General features: G+C 37.5%; 1 protein-coding gene across 3 annotated transcripts in view; it reads left to right on the top strand.

Annotated features, from left to right (window-relative positions):
* GABRA2 (gamma-aminobutyric acid type A receptor subunit alpha2) overlaps positions 1-25,035 on the top strand; it is a 156,540-nt gene that overhangs the window by 88,505 nt on the left and 43,000 nt on the right. For all 3 annotated transcript variants that reach the window (XM_068975088.1, XM_068975087.1, XM_068975086.1), the window contains exons 5-7: positions 2,310-2,392; positions 6,913-7,056; positions 8,070-8,222. In XM_068975088.1, coding sequence (XP_068831189.1) covers positions 2,310-2,392; positions 6,913-7,056; positions 8,070-8,222 — 380 coding nt within the window. The remainder of the gene's footprint in view (positions 1-2,309; positions 2,393-6,912; positions 7,057-8,069; positions 8,223-25,035) is intronic.

The raw sequence follows: 25,035 nt of genomic DNA, 5'->3' as shown, positions 1-25,035 counted from the left end.
CCTTAGAAAGCATCACTACGAACAAAGCTAGTGGAGGTGATGGAATTCCAGTTGAGCTATTTCAAATCCTGGAAGATGATGCTGTGAAAGTGCTGCACTCAATATGCCAGCAAATTTGGAAAACTCAGCAGTGGCCACAGGACTTGAAAAGGTCAGTTTTCATTCCAGTCCCAAAGAAAGGCAATGCCAAAGAATGCTCAAACTACTGCACAATTGCACTCATCTCACACACTAGTAAAGTAATGCTCATAATTCTCCAAGCCAGGATTCAGCAATATGTGAATCGTGAACTTCCAGATGTTCAAGCTGGTTTTTGAAAAGGCAGAGCAACCAGAGATCAATTGCCAACATGATCAAATTGCTGGATCATGGAAAAAGGAAGAGAGTTCCAGAAAAACATCTATTTCTGCTTTATTGACTATGCCAAAGCCTTTGACTATGTGGCTCACAATAAACTGTGGAAAATTTTGAAAGAGATGGGAATACCACACCACCTGACCTGTCTCTTGAGAAACCTATATGCAGGTCAGGAAGCAACAGTTGGAATTGGACATGGAACAACAGACTGGTTCCAAATAGGAAAAGGAGTATATCAAGGTTGTATATTGTCACCCTGCTTATTTAACTTATATGCAGAGTACATCATGAAAAACACTGGGTTGGGAGAAGCACAAGCTGGAATCAAGATTGCCGGGAGAAATAGCAATAACCACAGATATGCAGATGATACCACCCTTATGGCAGAAAGTGAAGAGGAACTAAAAAGCCTCTTAATAAAAGTGAATGAAGAGAGTGAAAAAGTTGGCTTAAAGCTCAACATTCAGAAAATGAAGATCATGGCATCTGGTCCCATCACTTCATGGGAAATAGATGGGGAAACAGTGGAAACAGTGTCAGACTTTATTTTTTTGGGCTTCACCATCACTGCAGATGGTGACTGCAGCCATGAAATTAAAAGACGCTTACTCCTTGGAAGGAAAGTTATGACCAACCCAGAGAGCATATTCAAAACAGAGACATTACTTTGGCAACAAAGGTCCATCTAGTCAAGGCTATGGTTTTTCTAGTGATCATGTATGGATGTAGAGTTGGACTGTGAAGAAAGCTGAGCGCTGAAGAATTGATGGTTTTGAACTGTGGTGTTGGAGAAGACTTTTGAGAGTCCCTTGGACTGCAAAGAGATCCAACCAGTCCACCTTAAAGGAGATCAGTCCTGGGTGTTCTTTGGAAGGAGTGATGCTAAAGCTGAAACTCCAGTACTTTGGCCACCTCATGTGAAGATTTGACTCACTGGAAAAGACTCTGATGCTGGGAGGGGTTGGAGGCAGGAGAAGAAGGGGACGACAGAGGATGAGATGGCTGGATGGCATCACTGACTTGATGGACGTGAGTCTGAGTGAACCCCGGGAGTTGGTGATGGATAGGGAGGCCTGGCGTGCTGCAATGCATGGTGTCACAAAGAGTTGGACACAGCTGAGCAACTGAACTGAACTGATATATGTATTTACAGATATAAATAAAGACAGATGCATATATATATCCTAGAAATATCTTGTTGAGACTAGCATATATATGTATCTATGGGCGTCCTGGGTGGCCTAGATGGTAAGGAATCTACCTGCAATGCAGGAGATCTGGAGTCTATCTCTGGGTTGGGAAAGTCCCCTATAGGAGGAAATGGTAACCCACTCCAGTATACTTGTCTGGAGAATTCCACGGACAGAGGAGCCTGGTTGGTTACAGTCCATGGGGTTGCAAAGCATAGGACATGACTGAGCAACTAACACTTTCACTTTCATATGTATCTATATATAGTACATAATATTCATTTACAATTTATTAATTTTGAAGGGTACTTCCCCAAGGCATTATTCAGTTCTTGTATCAGTTTTGCTATATGGTTATTGATGGAACCTTGCAAGAAAATAGCTTTCTTTTTATGATAGAGATTTTTTTCATTTTTTTCTTTAAGATTTCAGATGTTAAAATTGAAGTTAATGGGAAACTAACCTTCAAAAACATGTACATAATTTTTTCTTAACTAACCACAGAGTATGAAATGCTTAAGTAAAATGTATTTTTAATTAGGTTTTGTTACTTGCGCTCAGATTTTATTGATGCTAATATCTTCTGAACGATTGTCTAAATATGAAAGAACAAAAGCATATTTAAATTTGAATTAGCCTAATCGGATGCCATGATGAAGGTCCTACCTCATCATTCATCATTAATTCTATTGACAACAATAAGGAGTGATTTATCTTGACTTGCCAATTTACTTAAACAAAGAGTGGAATTTTGACTTTTAGGCTTACAGTTCAAGCTGAATGTCCAATGCACTTGGAGGATTTTCCAATGGATGCCCACTCATGTCCTCTGAAATTTGGCAGCTGTAAGTATGGGGATGGAGGTACATGTTTTGGGTCAATAAAATCAAAGATGGTCAGTATCACAATTTAATTGTGTACTTCCTTCTCATATGATGGGATGCTTAATGCTTTTCTAACAAGATGTAGAAACAAAAAATATACTGACTCTCCTCAAGTAATCAATGGCTAGCCCTCCTGTATTCTCAAATATCATTATATGTTAATTATCATGTTTAATTGTTATTTACCTTACTGCTAGTAAAAAACACCCTATGTTTTTATACATATGAAAAAGTGGGAGCTCCTTGAAGTTCCGGACTATTATCATTTACCTCCTTTTTCAAGTGCAAATACATTAAAAATGCAACATAAAGTGGGTTTTTTTTTTCAACTGAGAGTAAAAATGTTAAGGATAGATTCTGTTGTTTAGTGATCAGCCTGACACAAATGGCAGCAGAGAATAAGTGAAAAAAAAAGGAAAATGAAGCTGGATCTCTGTAATTATCTTTTTACTTTCTAATAATAGAGGGTTTTTTTTTCTAAAATACATTTGAAAGAGTCAATGGAGCAAGATTGTGCCATGTGGGCACTTTCTGTGTACAAAAAGTATTTCAGAAAAGGCACTGTGCATTTGGCTGTTGTATAGGTCACTGAGGTTGTATCTTGTATGTCAACCGGAAGCATTAGCTCTACCAGAATAATTGAAAAGAGGGAAGGTCAAATCGTCTCCCTAGCCCCACAGGGCATTCAGGGCAGGTTCAGGATAAATTCATGGGCATGGCTAAGCAGCTTCTCTCTTTTGTGAGAGTGTTCTATAGCCTGATCTTTTCAGAAACCATGCTCTTTCTAGCACCCCATCTTTGTCCATTCTGAGCAGCTTCTGACTTTTCACACTCTTGAACAGAAATGCAGTTCTCTCAGCTGATTAAAAATGTGTATGACTAAATAATGTACCTTCTGCGCACAGACTGTATCAAATGAAGAATAAGGAAGAATGATGGCCAATACGAATGCAAAACCCTCTGATTATTTTGATGATCATAGTTTTATGGAATGATAAGTTCAACTGTATTTGTTCTGTTCTATATTACAAAAGGTGTCAGTTCCCAATTTTCTTTGAGAATCTCCTCTTTGTATAATTACAAAGCCTTCATTTCCTGTTATGTAAACTATTACTTCAGTACTAGCACTTCTTCGAAAATTATTTAAGATAGTCAATCATGTTATTCCAAGTAAACATTAAGCTAGGGAACTACATTAGATGCAGCACAATATTCTCATTTGCATTGTATAAATTGTATTAACTAGATAATTGAAAAGCCTTGATACCAAATAAAGTATTTATTGAAGATGCAGTAATGATCTAAGAAGGAAAGGCATTTTGCAGTGGACAAGTTAGTGCCATTAAGACACTAAACATAAGTGATGTCTCAATTCTGAATACGAAATAGATACACCTGAAAATATTTTAAATGAAAATTTAACATGTCTTAATAGCGCATCTTCAGACAAATGTAGTATTGTGTGCTTGCGAATATGGTTTTCTGTATCTAGAAGTGTTGCACATAGAGCTTATTGTTAGGCATTTTTTGTTGAATTGCACTTACTTAGTTTTCTCTATATTTATTTTCTGACACATAGAGTTTTTAAAAAGTTGCATATTATTTTATTTATCCTTGCCAATAGTACATACTTGAGACATAGATAGTTAATTGTATAGACAGCAGTATGGAATATGGACCAACGGGCCAACCCAAAACTTAAAATGTTGGCAAGACAAATTTTGGCAGAAGGGGCCATGGCCTTTTCTTCTAATCATTTACTTCTCACTTGTTTAAAAAAATTTCCTTGACTCCCACAAGTGATGGAATTCCTGGAGTTTTATCATTATTCTCAAATAAAAGAAGCATCTTTTCTACTAAATTACAATTTTGAATTCAGTTTTGTTTTGCTTTTTGCTACTGCTTCACATCTTTATACAATTCCTTGCTATTTAATTTGATCTAAAACTTCCTGAATGGAAATCTAAAAGTACTCTGGGCATCATCCTAAAATAAATTTTAATTTTGGGGGAAAAATTAATAATAAAATGATTTTGGTATTGTTTTGGTTATCAAATATTAAGAATTTGTTAGTATGCCTTTACTCCTTATTTCAGATTAGGATTCAATATGGGTTATTGATTTAAATTAAGTAAAATTATGTAATGGAACCTAATCTAGACATGCAATTTATAAAGAAATTTGTCTTTTTCTCCTTTTATACTTCACTGAAAAATCACAACAGTCTCTGAGTTTATATATGTGTTTGTGGACCAGAAAATGCCTCAAATCTGCATTGCATAACTTTCTGTTCTCTCTTTTCTTGCCAGACCCCAAATCTAAAAAAACATATTCCTACCTAACAAATGAAATAATTTCTTTTTATAAAAGATATGGGAAGGATCAGTCATTTTAACATATTCTTGAGCTTCCATCCAGATTTCCATCTTTCATAATAGTAAATAACAAAATTAAAATGTTATATGTTTCCTGATTAATCTAGCAAGAATGAAGCAAGAGCGTTTTCCTTATGACAGGTGCAAAAAGTATAGCTATGAGTAAGAAAGAGTCCCTCCCATCAGTCTCTTATTAGTTTCTCAAAAATTTCTCCATTTTGCAGAATTTCATTTTCTTTTATTTATGTTTAAAGATAAACATCAAAATTCAAAAGTGGAATTATTATAATTGCTTAAAATAAAACCTTATATGTATTAAGATCTATGAGGTCTTCTGATATAAAGTGGAACATGTGATGTCTTTTCAGTTTATTAAATTATGTGTCATTTGAAATTTTATTGAAGAGAAGGTCATTATATGTACTCAAAACAAGCCACTTGATAATCTGAGAATGCATTGCTGGTTATACACATTACTAAGATTACTTAATTATATATAACAACAAAACCATCAATGACTAATTGAAATTAATTAATAGAAATTTAGATTTTTAGAGTAACTGAATTCATTCATATGCAAACTATAGGAAGATATTTGCTATTAAATATATGTATATACAAACATAATGATATGATATATATATAAATAATATAAATACACATATTTTTAGAATGCTATTTCACAAAAATATTTTACATAATGTAATTTACTTGTGGATGTAGGTGTGTACATGTCTTTCACTGATATTAACCTTTACTAGTGACATTCAGAAAAGCAGACACATTGTAGTATGTCATTGAAAGATCACGCAGTGGATAAGACACAACAATAACTTTATTGTAACTAATGCTTAAGTGGGAATGGACTTGTGGTCACAGACTTTCATTCCAGGTAAGTACCAGAACCACCCCAGAACAATGGTATTAACCTAGAAAGTGTATAGGTGGCAGGTAAATGAGCTTTCCAGTGTCCTGAAGACCTAGAGGCAGACAGCTGGAGACAGCTGGTTCTTTCTCTCCTTCAATTGAAAATGTGACTATGATGCTGAGTTTTGCTCAGGGACCAGAAGTAACTAATATTTCTAAATATTCCCATGAGCGCAAGTGCATAGAAGTTCTTCGGAAGGTCAGTAGGACAGCCAGAATTGTCTGCTTATTCAACTGTGGAGAAACTCTGCCTGTTCCCCCTCAGGACATATAGGCGCAAGGGAAATGCCAGAGCCAGAGAAGTGCTGAGACAAGATGCGCTGCTTGCTCTCCAGCTTTACAGTCATCTCACTTCTGCTAAGTCCTGTATCTTTGGCCAAATAAATCAGAAAGTTACATCTGGTCTGTACGTGATCTGTCTCCTCCTGCCAATATACAGCTTAATTAGGATGCTATGCAAGTATAGTCCAGTGAGATCTGTGTGCAATAATTAATTTTAAAATGAGTATGTTTTAAAGTGTTTTCAATTTATGAAACTATAGCATTCTGAGTTATTTTACATATTCAGCAAAATTCTCATTCGTCTAATGAAATGTGTTGTATCATGATAGCTAAGTGATTTAATTCTTAACTAGGTGAAGGTTTTGAAGAAAAGTCTACAAACTAACTACAAAGATAATACTTTAAATACAATATATATCATTAATGTTCTCACATGGAAATAAGTTACCATTATTTCCAGAGAACAATGTCATTTTGGAATACAATTATTATTTCATGAGCAATGGCTGTTTCTAAATTAACTAGTTAAATGGGCCTTGGGTATTTGTAACCTGTTTACTGCAATGCCTTCATCTGTTACTTTGGGAATATGGAAGACATTTTAACCATCTCAGAGCCCAGTGATTTTTGCAGATTCTAAAGAGATATTCGATCTTTGTCGCTCAAAGTGGTTGCAGTGAAAATATCCTTATGGTCATGGTTGCCTCTCTTGATCTGCTTCACTCACACCCTTCTTACTGAAATTTCAAAGACACTTTTTACCCTAAAAATATGATCTTTAAACATCAGTTTTATAGTAAACAATAATTCTATGAAATATACAACCTTTGATGTTATTATTATTGATGATTCTTACTAAAATGCTTAAAAAGATTTTTTTCCCCTAATTTCCTACAGATGCGTATACAACCTCAGAGGTTACTTACATTTGGACATACAATGCATCTGATTCTGTACAAGTTGCTCCTGATGGCTCTAGGTTAAATCAATATGATCTGCTGGGCCAATCAATTGGGAAGGAGACAATTAAGTCTAGTACAGGTCAGTAAAAAATGAGTCTAAAGAAAAGCCAATTCCTAAGAAAGTTAATGGGTTGAAGCCATTGGAAATGTATCAGTTTGCTTAAAACCTTTTTTCTCTTGAGGTCTAAGAACTAGTAGCATAGATAGTGCTTGGGAGCTTTTTAGAAATTGAGACTTTCAGGCCTGACTCCTACTAAGTCAGGATCTTCTTTATAACAAGATTTTAAGGAGATTCCAAGAGGTGCATTAAAGTTTAAAAAAACACTGATCTAACTTGTCTTTTGAGACGAGCCAATTTTACCTTATCAGTGTTACAATTTCCCTCATATTCTAATTCTTTTCCCCCTATCCTGCATGAGTTATGACTATTCAATGCTTGATTATAAATAATTACTACTAGCCTCTGTGGGAAAGCTGAAACCCTCCCTAAGAAAACACAGCTGTATGAACTCATGATCTCACATCTGGCAGATGTAAACCCAGAGAGCAGAATGGAAGGTAGCTATGAGGATCAGACAGAACTGACCCCAGTATACTAGAAAAGACATTAAGACTGGTAAATTCAGAATTGGTGATAGGATTAAAATCTGGGCGAAAAGATCAATCTTGGAGATGTGGCCAGAGATGAATACCACAAAGAGCCTAAGTAGGGCTAGACTGGAAAACAATTAAAGCAAAGGCTTGAGGGTGGTATCAAAGAGGATGAGGAGCTGAGCAACTAAGATAATGTATGTTCAGAGAGCACTTATGAATCCTCTATCCTTTGGTCAGTAAGCACGACCCAGAGAGAAAAATCAAATACCATACTGTATACGAGCCATACAAATTCCTTGATCATATAAAAATTTTCTTTTAAATACTATTGCTATGCTAAATGGCATTTTAATGTTATATATTTTCCATGCCATATATGGGATGAATTCTTTGCATTTTTAAATCAGGGACTTTTTTTTTCTCTAATCCCTTCCGTTTCCAAAATGTTCAAACTATTGACTACTACAGTTTCTTAAGCTTCTTAAATTTTTCTTCTAGGTGAATATACCGTAATGACAGCTCATTTCCACTTGAAAAGAAAAATTGGATATTTTGTGATTCAGACATATCTGCCTTGCATCATGACTGTCATTCTCTCCCAAGTGTCATTCTGGCTTAACAGAGAATCTGTGCCTGCAAGAACAGTGTTTGGTGAGTGACTAACTACGTACTGTGCTGTACAGCACATTTTGTTTCATGGCATACTTTCAAAAGCATTCTGTCTCTTGATCCTCACTCCAATAGTTTGTCATGTACAGAGCAGGGAGTATTTGGCTTTGCCTTGTAGATGAGGAAACTGAGGCTCAGGAAAGTAAAATACAGAGTCAGTGTCCCATTCTTGACAAGGATATAAACAGTTCTCAAATCTGAAATATACTATCTTCTTTCTGTTAAATCATTTTGCTTATCAATACTTCATTTCATATTAGTATAAGAAGAATATTTTTAGAGGTTTTAATATAAAGTTCAACAGTACCATATTTCTAAGCTTTTATATTTACTTTATTTGTTGGGTTTTTTTTTTTGGCAGGGCGGGGGGAGGGATTAGTTTTTAGATGAACAAAGATGACCTTAGTACCTTAAATGAGAGAGAATAAGGGAGGAAGGGGAGGAGAAAGAGAAAGAGATCCCTCATTCCCTATCACTAGTATGTTTAATAACAAAATTAAGTTTCTTGATTTAAAACATGCAGGGAAATTTGGTTACTGCTTTTTAGATATATGAATTAAGATGAGAACATTTTGTAACAAAGTAGGCCACTTTGTGTATTTGGTCCACTCATTCATTTAGGAAGGCTTTACTGAGAATCTACTGTGTGGAGAGCACCAGAATAAGCAGGAAAGTTAATGCCAACACAAGATGAAAGCATTATAAAAGAGACACATGCAAGCCATTAAAAATATACAGCCGCATGGAAGTTCCCTAAGAGGGCTGATTAAGTAGCTGAGTTAACATTCAAACTAAGTCTTGAAGGATAAGTAGGAGATTCCCAGATGAATAAGATGGGACAAAAATCCTAGTCAAAAAAGGATAAAGTATGCAGTAATATAGCAGGATGAAAGGACATAGTGTATTCAGTGACAGTGAGCTGTTTCAGTGTCAGTGGATATGCATACAGATAGAAATGTAGTTTGAGGCCTAGATGAGACATCCTTGTAGGCCATGTTAATATAATGTAACTATATCTTATAGACTATAGTGTTTTGAGACCATGGACATGTGTAAAGCTCTTAGAACAATGCCTGGCATTTAATACATGCTATGTAACTATTAGCTGTTCTTATTATCAGTGGTGAAAAACCAATTTTAGTCTCAATATTAGAAATGAATAATTTAAAAGATAATTTCATTTATAATGGTGCCCAAAATAATAAAATATCTAGAAACAAATGTGACCAAGTAGGTAAAAACTTGTCCACTAAGAACTATAAAACTTTGCTGAAATATACTAAAGTAGACCTAACTAAATGGAAAGATATCTCATGGATTTTTTTTTTTTTGGAAGATAGTACCATTAAGATAGGAATTATCCCCAAAGCAATCTATAGATTCAATACCTGTAAGAAATCCAGTGGCTTTTTGGGGCAGAAATGTCAATCCTCAAATTCATGTGAAATTGCAAATGGCTCCAAATAGCCAAAACAGTATCAATAAAGAAAAAAGTTGCTGAACTCATACCACGCAGCTTCAAAGCCTAGTAAAAAGCTACATTAATCAAGACACTGTGGTAGTGTCATAAGGATGGACATATAGACCGATGGAATAAAACTGAGTCCAGAAACAAACAAACAACTATGACTAATGAATTTTCAGTAGGGGTACCAAGACCCTTCTGTGGGGAAATAGTATTCTCTTTACCAAATGGTGCTGGGACAGCTGGATGACCACCAGGTGCAAAGGAATGAAGATGGAGTCCCACTTCACCCCTTGACACAACAATTAAACAGGTATAAAACATTAATGTAAAACTGAGAATTGTAAAACTATTAGAAGACAATACAGGGTCTATATTAGAAGAAAATGCCAGATAAGCCTTTATGAATTTGGATCTTAACAGTGGATTCTTAGATTTGACATCAAAATCATGGGTAACAAAGAAAAACAGATAAAGTGAATTTCACTAATATTGAAAACTTTTGTATCTCAAACATCATCAAAAATATGAAAAGACAACTTACATTTGGGAGAAAAAATTGCATTTCATACATCTGATAAGGGTTTAATATCCTGAATAAATAAGGAATTCTTACAACTCAAAAACAAAATGACCAAAACCATGATTTTAGAAAATGGACAAGAAACTCAAATGGACTTTTTTCTAAACAAAATATACAAATGGCAAACAAACACAAGTAATAATGTACATCATTGTATTTTAAGGAAATGCAAATCAAAGCAACAATAAAATACATATTATACATACTGCTGCTGCTGCTGCTGCTGCTGTCACTTCAGTCGTGTCTGACTTTGTGGAACCCCATGGACGGCAGCACACCAGGCTCCCTTGTCCCTGGGATTCTCCAGGCAAGAACACTGGAGTGGGTTGCCATTTCCTTCTCCCATGCATGAAAGTGAAAAGTGAAAGTGAAGTTGCTCAGTCTTATCCGACTCTTCGTGACCCCATGGACCGCAGCCTGCCAGGCTCCTCCACCCATGGGATTTTCCAGGCAAGAGTACTGGCATAGCCATAATAATGAATAAACCAAAAGAAAAAAGGGACTTAAGTACTGGTGAGAAAGAAGAGAAATAGAAACTCTCATAAATTGCAAGGGGAGTATAAAAAGGTATAGCTTCTGTGGACAATTGTTTGGAGGTTCCTCAAAAAGTTGAACATAGAATTAACATATGATCCAACAATTTCACCTCTAGGTATTACCTAAGATTAATGAAAGCATATTTATACAAAAACTTGTACACAGATGTTTATAGCAACATTATTCATAATAATCAAAAGATAGAAACAATCCAAATATCCTTTGTAGATGAATGGATAACCAAAATATAGTATATACTTACAGTAGAATATCAGTCACCTATCAGTCAGTCAGTCAGTCAGTTCAGTTGCTCAGTTGTGTCTGACTCTTTGCGACCCCATGCACTGCAGCACACCAGGCCTCCCTGCCTGGCACCAACTCTTGGAGTTTACTCAAACTCATGTCCATTGAGTTGGTGATGCCATCTAACCACCTCATCCTCCGTCATCCCCTTCTCCACCTGCCTTCAATCTTTCCCAGCATCAGCGTCTTTTCAAATGAGTCAGTTCTTCGCATCAGATGACCAAAGTATTGGAGTTTCAGCTTGAACATCAGTCCTTCCATAGAAGATTCAGGACTGGTTTCCTTTAGGATGGACTGGTTGGAATTTTTTGCTGTCCAGGGGAATCTCAAGAGTCTTCTCCAACACCACAGTCCAAAAGCATCAATTCTTTGGCACTCAGTTTTCTTTATACTCTAACTCTCACATCCATATATGACCACTGGAAAAACCAAAGCCTTGACTAGAAAGACTTTGTTGACAAAGTAATGTCTCTGCTTTTTAATATGCTATCTACTTTGGTCATAACTTTTCTTCTAAGGAGCAAGCACCTATTAATTTCATGGCTGCAGTCACCATCTGCAGTGATTTTGGAGCCCCCCAAAATAAAGTCTGTCACTGTTCCTGCTGTTTCCCCATCTATTTGCCATGAAGTGATGGGACCAGATGCCATATTTTAGTTTTCTGAATGTTGAGTTTTAAGCCAACTTTTTCACTCTCCTCTTTCACTTTCATCAAGAGGCTCTTTAGTTCTTCTTCACTTTCTGCCATAAATGTGGTGTCATCTGCATATCTGAGGTTACTGATATTTCTCCTGGCAATCATGATTCCAGCTTCTGCTTCATTCAGCCCAGTGTTTCTCATGATGTACTCTGTATATAAGTAAAATAAACAGGATGACAATATAAAGTCTTGACATATTCCTTTTCCTATTTGGAGACAGTCTATTGTTCCATGTCCAGTTCTAACTATTGCTTCCTGACATGCATACGGATTTCTTAAGAGGAAAGTCAGTTCGGTTCAGTTCAGTTCAGTTCAGTCACTCGGTTGCGTCAGACTCCTTGTGACCCCATGAATTGCAGCACTCCAGGCCTCCCTGTCCATCACCAACTCCCAGAGTTCACTCAAACTCAGGTCCATCGTGTCAGTGATGCCATCCAGCCATCTCATCCTCGGTCGTCCCCTTTTCCTCCTGCCCCCAATTCCTCCCAGCATCAGAGTCTTTTCCAGTGAGTCAAATCTTCACATGAGGTGGCCAAAGTACTGGAGTTTCAGCTTTAGCATCATTCCTTCCAAAGAACACCCAGGGCTGATCGCCTTTGGAATGTACTGGTTGAATCTCATTGCAGTCCAAGGGACTCTCAAGAGTCTTCTCCAACACCGCAGTTCAAAACCATCAATTCTTTGGCACTCAGCTTTCTTCACAGTCCAACTCTAACATCCATACGTGACCACTGGAAAAAACATAGCCTTGACTAGATGGACCTTTGTTGGCAAAGCAATGTCTCTGCTTTTGACTATACTATCTAGGTTGGTCATAACTTTTCTTCCGAGGAGTAAGCATCTTTTAATTTCATGGCTGCAATCACCATCTGCAGTGATTTTGGAGCCCCAATAAATAAAGTCTGACACTGTTTCCACTGTTTCCCCATCTATTTGCCATGAAGTGATCATGGCATCCGGTCCCATCACTTCATGGCTTTTTAGTTCCTCTTCACTTTCTGCCATAAGGGTGGTGCCATCTGCATATCTGATGTTATTGATATTTCTCCTGGCAATCGTGATTCCAGCTTGTGCTTCTTCCAGCCCAGCATTTTTCATGATGTAATCTGCATATAGGTTAAATAAGCAGGGTGACAGTATACAGCCTTGACATACTCCTTTTCCTATTTGGGAAAAGTCCATTGTTCCATTTCCAATTCTAACTGTTGTTTCCTGACCTGCATATAGGTTTCTCAAGAGGCAGGTCAGGTGGTGTGGTATTCCCATCTCTTTCAGAATTTTCCACAGTTTATTGTGTTCCACACAATCAAAGGCTTTGGCATAGTCAATAAAGCAGAAATAGATGTTTTTCTGGAACTCTCTTCCTTTTTCCATGATCCAGCAGGTGTTGGCAAATTGATCTCTGGTTCCTCTGCCTTTTCTAAAACCAGCTTGAACATCAGGAAGTTCCCGGTTCACGTATTGCTGAAGCCTGGCTTGGAGAATTTTGAGCATTACATTATTAGCATGTGAGATGAGTGCAATTGTGCGGTAGTGTGAACATTCTTTGGCATTGCCTTTCTTTGGGATTGGAATGAAAACTGACCTTTTGCAGTCCTTGGCCACTGCTGAGTTTTCCAAATTTGCTGGCATATTGAGTGCAGCACTTTCACAGCATCATCTTTCAGGATTTGAAATAGCTCAACTGGAATTCCATCACCTCCACTAGCTTTGTTCGTAGTGATGCTTTCTAAAGCCCACTGGACTTCATGTTCCAGGATGTCTGGCTCTAGGTGAGTGATCACACCATTGTGATTATCTTGGTCGTGAAGATCTTTTTTTGTGAAGAGGAAAGTCAAGTGGGCTGGTATTCCTATCTTTTGAAGAATTTTCCACAGTTTATTGTGGTCCACACAGTCAAAGGCTCTGGCATAGTCAATAAAGCAGAAATAGATTTTTTTTCTGGAACTCTCTTGCTTTTTTGATGATCCAGCAGATGTTGGCAATTTGATCTCTGGTTCCTCTACCTTTTGTAAAACCAGCTTGAACATCTGGAAGTTCATGGTTCACATATTGTTTAAGTCTGGCTTGGAGACGTTTAAGCATTACTTACTAGCGTGTGAGATGAGTGCAGTTGTGGGGTATTTTGAGCATTCCTTGGCATGGCCTTTTTTTTGGATTGTAACAAAAACATATTTTCCAGTCCTGTGGCCACTGTTGAGTTCTCCAAATTTGCTGGCATATTGAGTGCAACACTTTCACAGCATCATCTTTCGGGATTTGAAATAGCTCCACTGGAATTCCATCACCTCCACTAGCTTTGTTTGTAATGATGCTTCCCAAGGCCCTCTTGACTTCCCATTCCAGGATGTCTGTCTCTAGGTGAGTGATCATACCATCGTGATTATCTGGATCATGAGGATCTTTTTTATACAATTCTGTTTGTTCTTGGCACCACTTAATATCTAATGCTTCTGTTAGGTCATTACCATTTCTGTCCTTTATTGTGCCCATCTTTGTATGAAATGTTTCCCTGGTATCTCTAATTTTCTTGAAGAGATCTCTAGTCTTTCCCATTCTGTTTTTTTTTTTTTTTTCTTTTTCCCTATATTTCTTGTACTGATCACTGAGGAAGGGTTTCTTATCTCTTCTTGCTATTCTTTGGAACTGTGCATTCATATGGTATATCTTTCCTTTTCTCCTTTGTTTTTTGCTTGTCTTCTTTTTACAGCTATTTGTAAGGCCACCTCAGATGGACATTTTGCATTTTTGCATTTCTATTTTTGGAAGATGGTCTTGATCCCTCTCTACTTTACAATGTCATTAACCTCCATCCATAGTTCATCAGGCACTCTGTCTATCAGATCTAGTCCCTTAAATCTATTTCTCACTTCCAGTGTATAATTGTAAGGCATTTGATTTAGGTCATATCTGAATGGTTTAGTGGTTTTCCCTATTTTCTTCAATTTAAGTCTGAATTTGTCTATAAGGGTTTCATGATCTGAGCCACGGTCAGCTCCAGGTCTTATTTTTGCTGACTGTATCCAGCTTCTCCATCTTTGCCTGCAAAGAATATAATCAATCTGATATTGGTGTTGGCCATCTGGTGATGTTCATGTGTAGAGTGTTCTCTTCTGTTGTTGGAAGAGGGTGTTTGCTCTGACCAGTGCATTCTCTTGGTAAAACTCTATTAGTCTTTGCCCTGCTTCATTCTGTACACCAAGGCCAAATTTGCCTATTATTCCAGGTGTTTCTTGACTTCATATTTTTGCATTTCAGTCCCCTATAATGAAAAGGACATCTTTTTTGGTGTTAGTTCTAGAAGGTCTTGTAGGTCTCCATAGATCCCTTCAACTTCAGCTTCTTCAGCATTTAGAAAGGATTAAATATTGATAAGGTGCTACAGCATGAATGAATCTCAAAAACATTATGTTAATTGAAAGAGAGTGGATGAAAAGTGTCACATATTTTTTTCTTCCTTTCATATGAATTATCCAACATAGGCAAAGCCAAGAAGCAGTTTCGTAGTTGCCAGCAGGTGGATACAGGGTAAAATGGGTTGTATTACGTAGTAAGAACTGGGTGTCCCAGGGTACTAGAACTGTTTTGAAACTAGATAGAGGTGGTAGTTGCAGAACACTGTGAATGCGTAAATACCACTGAATTGCACACTTTAAAATGGTTAATTGTATATTATGTGACTTTCATCTCCATAAAACATTCTTTAAGTCATGGCTTGGAAAAGAAACAGCACTGAATGAGCACCTCAAGAATTTCTCAGGATTTAGACATCTTCTTAGATACCTATTTCAAAATTTGCCAGTTATTGAAACAAGGACATAAAAATGGATGTGGCCAAAAATATGAGAACATTTCAATTTGAATGGCTTGAAAAGCAATATTACATGAATTCAGAGCACAAATAATGGCCAAAATACATTTTTAGGAAAATTACATAATAATTAAAAACAGAAAGGAAATGATTAGGATAGAACCGATTTTCCAGGGAGATCTAAATTTATATGTAAATATACAGCATATTAAATGAAATTAAATAATGAAATATTCATTTAATAAAGATTGTAAGAAAAATAAAATACTGCATTGTGGTAAATAAAGACAGATTTCATAGCATAAATCACATAGATGCATTCAGTAAAAACATGCAAATAGAAGACTACCTAAGTATAGAAAAGAGATGAATAGGTGAATAAATATTTAATTTTTAATCAACAGAATGTGTTAGGATCAAGGCTGTTAGGTTCAACTGTAACAAATATGCAAAAGTTTCAAAAGATTGGTTATAAAAATAATATATAAAGTTAAAAATCCAGGCTATATTTGAATTCTTAAATTTTATATAAATGGTTAACAATAGACATTATCATGTAAATGTAAACTGTTAGATGGTAAAAGCATTCTTAGTATTATCTCTATGAGTTACTCTGTGTAAAGCTTGTGATAAATATAATTCCATGTGGGTATACATGTATATGTGTGTGTGTGTGAGTCGCTCAGTTGTGTCCAACTCTTTGCAACCCCATGGACTCCTGCCTGCCAGGTTCTTCTGTCCATGGAATTCTCCAGGCAAGAATACTGGAGTGGGTTGCCATTCCCTTCTCCAGGAGCTCTTCCCAGGGGTTGAATCTGGGGCTCTTGCATTGCGGGCAGATTCTTTTCTGTAAAGCCTCCAGGGAAGTCCTACATGTATATGTGTGTACAAGTAAACAATAAAAGTCCTGTGTTCTGTCCAGAATGATACTTGAAGCCTGTCAGCCTCCTATTCTCATTCCATCCTTCACTTTACCCTTCATCTTTCTGCCTCCTTTTGAGTCTTAATGTCATCTGACAGTGATGCCCAGCAGTTACCTAAGCAAGTATCTGTCCTCCCCAAACGTCTCTGCCTAAGTCCACAGTCAGGTCTACAAGGTCTACAAGCTGATGATGATCATCTGCTCTCCTCCTGCCTCCGGAGCTTTTTTTTGATGGATAAAGTTAAAAAACAAACAAAAAAAACCCCCACTGTTACACAGTTGAGAAATTAATATGCCCTTGGAGATACAAATTTCTCAACATTTGAGGTCTGGCTTCATGCCATGAATAAAATAAAAAATAGCAAACAAGACAGCAGGTAGAGGAGTTGAGATTAAAATGTGCACAATTCTGATATTAGAATCATTGCTTCATTGTATTGGGTTTTATCTCTTCTGTATTTTGGGTATTGCATTTATTTTGTGGTTGTAGAGGCAGCTTGATATTGTTCAAAGCTATTTCTTCAAAGGCTCTGCCCACATATCTTGCAATGATAGGTGATGAAAGCCTCCTTTGACCTTCTCTGAGTGGTCTTGCCCAATTCATTCAATACCAACACTTACCGACTACTTATTTATCACATGGTTCTAGATGCTTGGGGTATTCTTGAACAAAAAACAAACAAAACTCCCTTAATGATGAGACAGTTGCCCTCTGTTGCCATTGGTATGAGAAAGCACTTGGGAAACTTTTAATCTTAAACCTCAGGTTTTATGCTTTCAAGGCTCTGGTGGCTAAGCAGTATATCTGCAAGTACAAAACTCATTTTGTATTTGTGTAAACATATAGCTTATTTTGTGAAATTGTGGCTTCTTGTCTTTTCAGTGGCTTAACATCCTTCAAGACTTCCTATAAATAAGAATAATCATGAGTTTACAATTATTATTTGTATATTTGAAGCCAAATCATTTTTCACATTTCTGAGTAAGTTTATCTATGAATATATGACTATACTGTGGCTCAGCTGGTAAGGAATCCACCTGAAATGCAGGAGACCTGGATGAGATCCTTGGCTTGGGAAGATCCCCTGGAAAAGGGAATGGCTACCCACTCCAGGCTTCAGCAATACGTGAACCATGAACTTCCAGATGTTCAAGCTGGTTTTGGAAAAGGCAGAGCAACCAGAGATCAAATTGCCAGCATCTGCTGGATCATGGAAAAAGCAAGAGAGTTCCAGAAGAACATCTATTTCTGCTTTATTGACTATGCCAAAGCCTTTGATTATGTGGATCACAATAAACTGTGGAAAATTCTGAGAGAGATGGGAATACCAGAGCACCTGACCTGCCTGACCCTATATGCAGGTCAGGAAGTAACAGTTAGAACAGACATGGAACAACAGACTGGTTCCAAATAGGAAAAGGAGTACATCAAGGCTGTATATTGTCACCCTGCTTATTTAATTTATATGCAGAATACATAATGAGATACACTGGGCTGGAAGAAGCACAAGCTGGAATCATGATTACTGGGAGAAATATCAATAAAGTCAGATATACAGATGATACCACCCTTATGGCAGAAAGTGAAGAGGAACTCAAAAGCCTCTTGATGAAAGTGAAAGAGGAGAGTGGAAAAGTTTGCTTAAAGCTCAACATGCAGAAAGATCATGGCATCTGGTCTCATCATTATTTCATGGCAAATAGATGGGGAAACAGTGGAAACAGTGTCAGACTTTATTTTTTGGGGCTCCACAATCATTGCAGATGGTGATTGCAGCCATGAAATTAAAAGATGCTTAACTCCTTGGAAGAAAAGTTATGACCAACCTAGATAGCATATTGAAAAGCAGAAATATTACTTTGCCAATAAAGGTCCATCTAGTCAAGGCTATGGTTTTTCCAGTGGTCATGTATGGATGTGAGAATTGGACTGTGAAGAAAGCTGAGCGCCGAAGAATTGATGCTTTTGAACTGTGGTGTTGGAGTAGACTCTTGAGAGTCCCTTGGACTGTAAGGATATCCAACCAGTCCATCCTAAAGAGATCAGTCCTGGGTGTTCATTGGAAGGACTGATCCTGAAACTCCAATATTTTGGCGACCTTATGCGAAGAGCTGACTCATTCGAAAAGACCCTGATGCTGGGAGGGATTGGGGGCAGGAGGAGAAGGTGACGACAGAGGATGAGATGACTGGATGGCATTACCAACTCGATGGACATGAGTTTGGGTAAACTCCGGGAGTTGGTGACAGATAGGAAGGCCTGGCGTGCTGTGATTCACGGGGTCGCAAAGAGTCGGACGCAACTGAGCGACTGAACTGACTGACTGACCCATTCCAGTATTCTGGTCTGGATAATTCCATGGTCTATGAAATCCATGGGGTTGCAAAGAATCAGACACAACTGAGTGACTTTCACTTTCTTTTTTCTTTCATAGGCATATATAAATGACTTTATATGTAAGAAATATGTCCTGGTATTTTCACCTTAACATCGCATTCAGTATGGAATAGAGAGTTTTTTTCCATCTAGAACCAAATAACAAACATATGTTAGGGTGTATGTTTGGTAAAACGTACAGGGAGTTCAAATGCTAAAACTGCAGTGTTTTCACTGATGAAAGTGAAAGAGGAGAGCGAAAAAGTTAGCTTAAAGCTCAACATTCAGAAAACGAAGATCATGGCATCTGGTCCCATCACTTCATAGGAAATAGATGGGGAAACAGTGGAAACAGTGTCAGACTTTATTTTTGGGGGCTCCAAAATCACTGCAGATGGTGACTGCAGCCATGAAATTAAAAGAAGCTTACTCCTTGGAAGAAAAGTTATGACCAACCTAGATAGTATATTCAAAAGCAGAGACATTACTTTGCCGACTAAGGTCCGTCTAGTCAAGGCTATGGTTTTTCCTGTGGTCATGTATGGATGTGCGAGTTGGACTGTGAAGAAGGCAGAGCACTGAAGAATTGATGCTTTTGAGCTGTGGTGTTGGAGAAGACTCTTGAGAGTCCCTTGGACTGCAAGGAGATCCAACCAGTCCATTCTGAAGGAGATCAACCCTGGGATTTCTTTGGAGGGAATGATGCTAAAGCTGAAACTCCAGTACTTTGGGTACCTCATGCAAAGAGTTGACTCATTGGTAAAGACTCTGATGCTGGGAGGGATTGGGGGCAGGAGGAGAAGGGGACAACAGAGGATGAGATGGTTGGATGGCATCACTGACTTGATGGACGTGAGTTTGAGTGAACTCCGGGAGTTGGTGATGGACAGGGAGGCCTGGCGTGCTGCGATTCATGGGGTGGCAAAGAGTTGGACATGACTGAGCGACTGAACTGAACTACCTTCCTCTCTTATATGAATTTTGGAATAATTAAACCTCCAAAAGGGATATGGTTGGATTGCTCATGTTTCTACTTAGATCACATGTTTCGATGACTCAGTTTGATTTATATATCAGAGAATCCAAAGTATGTCTTATATGAGAAATTTTTTTTTCCATGTGAAAGAAATCCTCAAGTAAATGCTACAAGACTGATATGGTTAACACCAGAGGCATCAGGCAGTCAGTTTATTTCTCTTTTTCTTCTTTTATATCCTTAGCATGGAGTTTTGCTTCTTGAGTCAAAAAGGTTGTTGGTGGTCCAGGTGTCACATTCATATCCAGGAAACAGGAAGATGTAAGCAAAAAGGGCAAAAGACATCTTCTCGCTCTGTGTTTGCCATTAATGAGCTTTCCCAGAAGTCCCTTCAAATAAACTCTATTCATATACTTTTAGCCTAACTTGGTCTCATAAACAGAGAGTCAAAGAAATTGTCACCCTGAATAAATTAAGTGTTCTAATATGGATTGATTAAATATAAGATAGGCAGCTAGTGGTTTCTACTACAATAGGAAAAATATATATATATTTCCTATGAAGATCATGAAATGATTGAGAGTACATATTTTGGAACCAGAGCATAGGCTTATTTCATTTTACTGTGCTTTGCTTTATTGTACTTTGCAGATGTTGCATTGCTTACAAATTTGAAGGTTTATGGCAACCTTGCATGACACAAGTCCCTTGGTGACATCATTCCAGCAGCGTCTGCTCACTTTGTGTCACATTTGGGTAATTTGTACTGTATTTCAAACTTTATTATTATTATTGTTATGGTGATCTGTGATCAGTGATCCTAGATGTTACTATTGTAAAAAGATTACAATTCACTGAGGGCTCAGATGATGCTTAGCACTTTCTAGCAATAGTATTTTTAACCTAAGACATTGCTCTCCTGGTGGCTCAGTGGTAAAGAATCTGCCTACCAATGCAGTAAACTTGGGTTCTATCCCCGGGTGGGGAAGATCCCCTGGAGAAGGAAATGGCAACCGACTTCAATATTCTTGCCTGGAAAATCCCATGGAAAGAGGAGACTGGAGGGCTATAGTCCGTGGGGTCATGAAAGATTTGGACATGAGGAGAGATGGGAATAATAGACCACCTGACCTGCCTCTTGAGAAATCTGTATGCAAATCAGGAAGCAACAGTTAGAACTGGACATGGAACAACAGACTGGTTCCAAATAGGAAAAGGAGTACATCAAGGCTGTATATTGTCACCCTGCTTATTTAACTTCTATGCAGAGTACATCATGAGAAACACTGGATTGGAAGAAACACAAGCTGGAATCAAGATTGCTGGGAGAAATATCAATCACCTCAGATATGCAGATGACACCACCTTTATGGCAGAAAGCAAAAAAGAACTAAAAGCCTCATGATGAAAGTGAAAGAGGAGAGCGAAAAAGCTGGCTTAAAGCTCAACATTCAGAAAACAAAGATCATGGCATCCGGTCACATTACTTCATGGGAAATAGATGGGGAAACAGTGGAAACAGTGTCAGACTTTATTTTGGGGGGCTCCAAAATCACTGCAGATGGTGACTGCAGCCATGAAATTAAAAGACGCTTACTCCTTGGAAGAAAAGTTATGACCAACCTAGATAGCATATTCAAAAGCAGAGACAAAGGTCCGTCTAGTCAAGGCTATGGTTTTCCCTGTGGTCATGTATGGATGTGCGAGTTGGACTGTGAAGAAGGCTGAGCTCCGAAGAATTGATGCTTTTGAACTGTGGTGTTGGAGAAGACTCTTGAGAGTCCCTTGGACTGCAAGGAGATCCAACCAGTCCATTCTGAAGGAGATCAACCCTGGGATTTCTTTGGAAGGAATGATGCTAAAGCTGAAGCTCCAGTACTTTGGCCACCTCATGCGAGGAGGTGACTCATTGAAAAAGACTCTGATGCTGGGAGGGATTGAGGGCAGGAGGAGAAGGGGATGACAGAAGATGAGATGGCTGGATGGCATCACTGACTCGATGGACGTGAGTCTGAGTGAAGTCCAGGAGTTGGTGATGGACAGGGAGGCCTGGCGTGCTGCAATTCATGGGGTCACAAAGAGTTGGACATGACTGAGCAACTGAACTGAACTGAACTGATCTGAGTGATTAAACAAAAACAAATACTATTACTCACTTAAAAGACTATAGTATAGTATAAATATAACTTTTATAGGCACGGCAAAACCAGAAATTCCATGTGACTTGTTTTATTGTGATACACAGTTTTTGTGTAGTCTTGAACTAAACCTGTAATATCTCCAAGAAATGCTTGTATCTTGGTTCAAAATCTGACAGTACTATTACCAAATTAAGAAAGTTATGGAAAGTCTTTTTAACCTCTTTGTACCTTAGTTTTGTAGCCCTGTAGAAATAGAGTTATAGTATCTACCTCATGAGATAGTTTAGGGAATTAACACACCCACAAATACATTCATAAACACACAGAACACTTAGAACAATTCTGACATACAGTAAATTCTATGAAGTCATTGCTATTATTGTTAGTATTTATTGTATAATACTTAATTCTCTCCTTCATATCAGTAAATATGTAAAGAGTCATCAGCTCTTGCTTTAGCTTAGGCTCAATATCACAAGATGGCATGTTTTAGGATTTATGAACTCTATAAATCTTTAGGAAAGACCTATCTGGGCAATAATCCAGCTTCCTTGACATTCATGTCATCAGTGTTTCGTTGTTTGAAGGGAATTTCAGAATTTTTGATATTCCTGTATTTAAGTGAAATATGCCAGTGTGTGTTCAGTTTTTAAATAAAATCTCCTTATTTTGGTGTAATGAAATGCAAGTCAAGCTGATTTAAGCCTCTTTGTTAACTTCATTATTAATTAATCATGAGCTTGTACAGATATCCACAGGACATACAATCGAAGATGTGGATCAAGTCCCATAATTGAGTCTTACTGGTTAGTAAGTTACATGGATCACTTTCTTATCCCTGGTACAATCATCATGGACAGATTGACACCCCTCCTCTACCCTCCCCTTCCCCTGGCATCCACTTGGCTTCCTTCTTATTTCGTGAATATACCAGTCATTCACCTCAAAGGTTTATCTTTTCCCGCTGCTTGAATTTCTCTTTTCCCAAATGGCTAATTCCTTCATCTCATTCAGGCTTTGTCTTAACTGTCATCTTTGTGAAGAGACCTCACTGACAGCTTAAGATTGTGAACTACTTCCCAATCCCGACTCTTCTGCCTGCACTGGTCCTGTTCTTTGTTTTTCTCCATTGCCCATATCATCTTCCAGTATCTTATAGAAAAATACATTTTTGTTTAGTTTGTCTCTCCCACAAGAATTTAAATTTCAAGAGGGCAGTTATTTTTACCTGTTTTTAAACTGATAGACAATTAAGTAGATTACACTGAGGCAATAAGTAAAGGGAAGACGGTTTAGATAGATAGAATGTTGTTGCTGTTGTTTAGTTGCTCAGTTGTGTTCGATTCTTTACAACCAGACTCCTCCGTCCATGGGATTACCCAGGCTAGAATACTGGAGGGGATTGCCATTTCCTTCTCTCCTGCGTTTGGCAGGCAGATTCTTTACTACTGAGCTAGCAGGGAAGCCCAGATAGATAGATATAAATACATTTGTGAGTTCAGTGAGAGTTAGGTTAGCAAAGCAATATAGACTAAAAGTGTAAGTAGGCTACTTTCCTAATTTTTAAATTAAGGAATCAGAGTGCTGGTTCCAAAAGAAGGTTGCATGGGTTCAGGGGAAAAAATAAACAAGTAAAACTTACGATTACAATAGGTTAGCCAACATTCAATTGTCACTATTCAGTGGGCCAAAGCCCCCAGGCTTTCAATCCAGGTGTAGTAATCATGTACCAGAAGCTGAAAGCAAAGGCTTTACCTCTCTTTAGATATGGTTAAAATCCTGTATTGACAATATACATTATAAAACAAATCTTAAATATCTAATTATCAGATTATTTTGAATTATCAATATATCTGCTTTCTTCATATGTTTATCAATATCATCTCTAGTTTTTTCCCTCCCCTCCCCCTTGCTTACATTCCCTTTGTCCTGTTTACCTCATCATTGTCTAATTCCCCATAGGTCTCAACATTAGTCCTACTCTGGGGGATTTCTTCCCTCTACCAGCATGCCCAACAAGCTATTAATATTAGAATTATCTTCTTTTGGAGCTGGAATTGGTGAGTGAAAAATGCTTCTTCATTTAATCCAGGAAGGTTATATAGAAAGTGGGTTCTGTGTACTTATATGAAACACATACTATAGGCAACCAAAAAAAAAAAATGGCAAATAAGAACATTCCACTTCAACTTTCAAGAAACCAGTCACCTACTGGGTAGAAAGTCACTTAAGAATGAGTTTGTTGTAGTTTAATAAAGAGATAATCATGATCTGAAGTAATCTATATAGTAATAAAGCAACTAATAAAAATAAATTTATTAAATAAAACAACTAATAATGTTGAGTGCTTAAATACCTGTTTGAAAGACCATTGCACCAGGAAGGAAGAAAGCTTCTGCCAGGTCCTGATTCCACTTCTGGATTAAACAAGCATGTAACCTCTCTGAAGTCTAGATTTTCTCCATTATAAATAGATGTAAAATTTATGCTGTCTACCTCATGGGAATGCTAACAAGATCCCTAAAACAATATGTGTACAGATTTTATTAAATCTTAAAGTGAACATGTACTTTTATTGTTTTATATATAGCAAGCCTGAGTACTTTCTGAGAACCAAGGATACTGTAGAATGTGGTATAAATCCAAGTGGTCTATGGATCAAGGCATGCAGGAATAGAAAAGAGAATTCCATAAGAACTGAGCAATAAATCCAAGCAAAGAGGAAGTTAAACTAATGAAAACAGAGAACAGAATTGTGGTTGCCAGGGGATGGGGGCCTAGGGAGAGGCTGAGAGGAGGGTACAAGCTTTCAGTTACAGATGGATAAGGTCTGAGGATCTAACATATAACGTGATGACTATAGTTGATAACACTTGTGTAACTGAAATTTGCTAAGAGAATTGAACCTGTGTCTTCATCAAAAAGAAAAAAAAAAGGTAAATATGTGAGATGAGTTTAAGTAATTCCATGGTGGGGATCC

Source organism: Capricornis sumatraensis, chromosome 7 (genome assembly GCF_032405125.1).
Source record: "Capricornis sumatraensis isolate serow.1 chromosome 7, serow.2, whole genome shotgun sequence".
Lineage (NCBI taxonomy): Eukaryota > Metazoa > Chordata > Mammalia > Artiodactyla > Bovidae > Capricornis > Capricornis sumatraensis.
The sequence above is the reverse complement of the archived record's forward strand: the minus strand, read 5'-3'. Positions and strand labels throughout refer to the sequence as shown.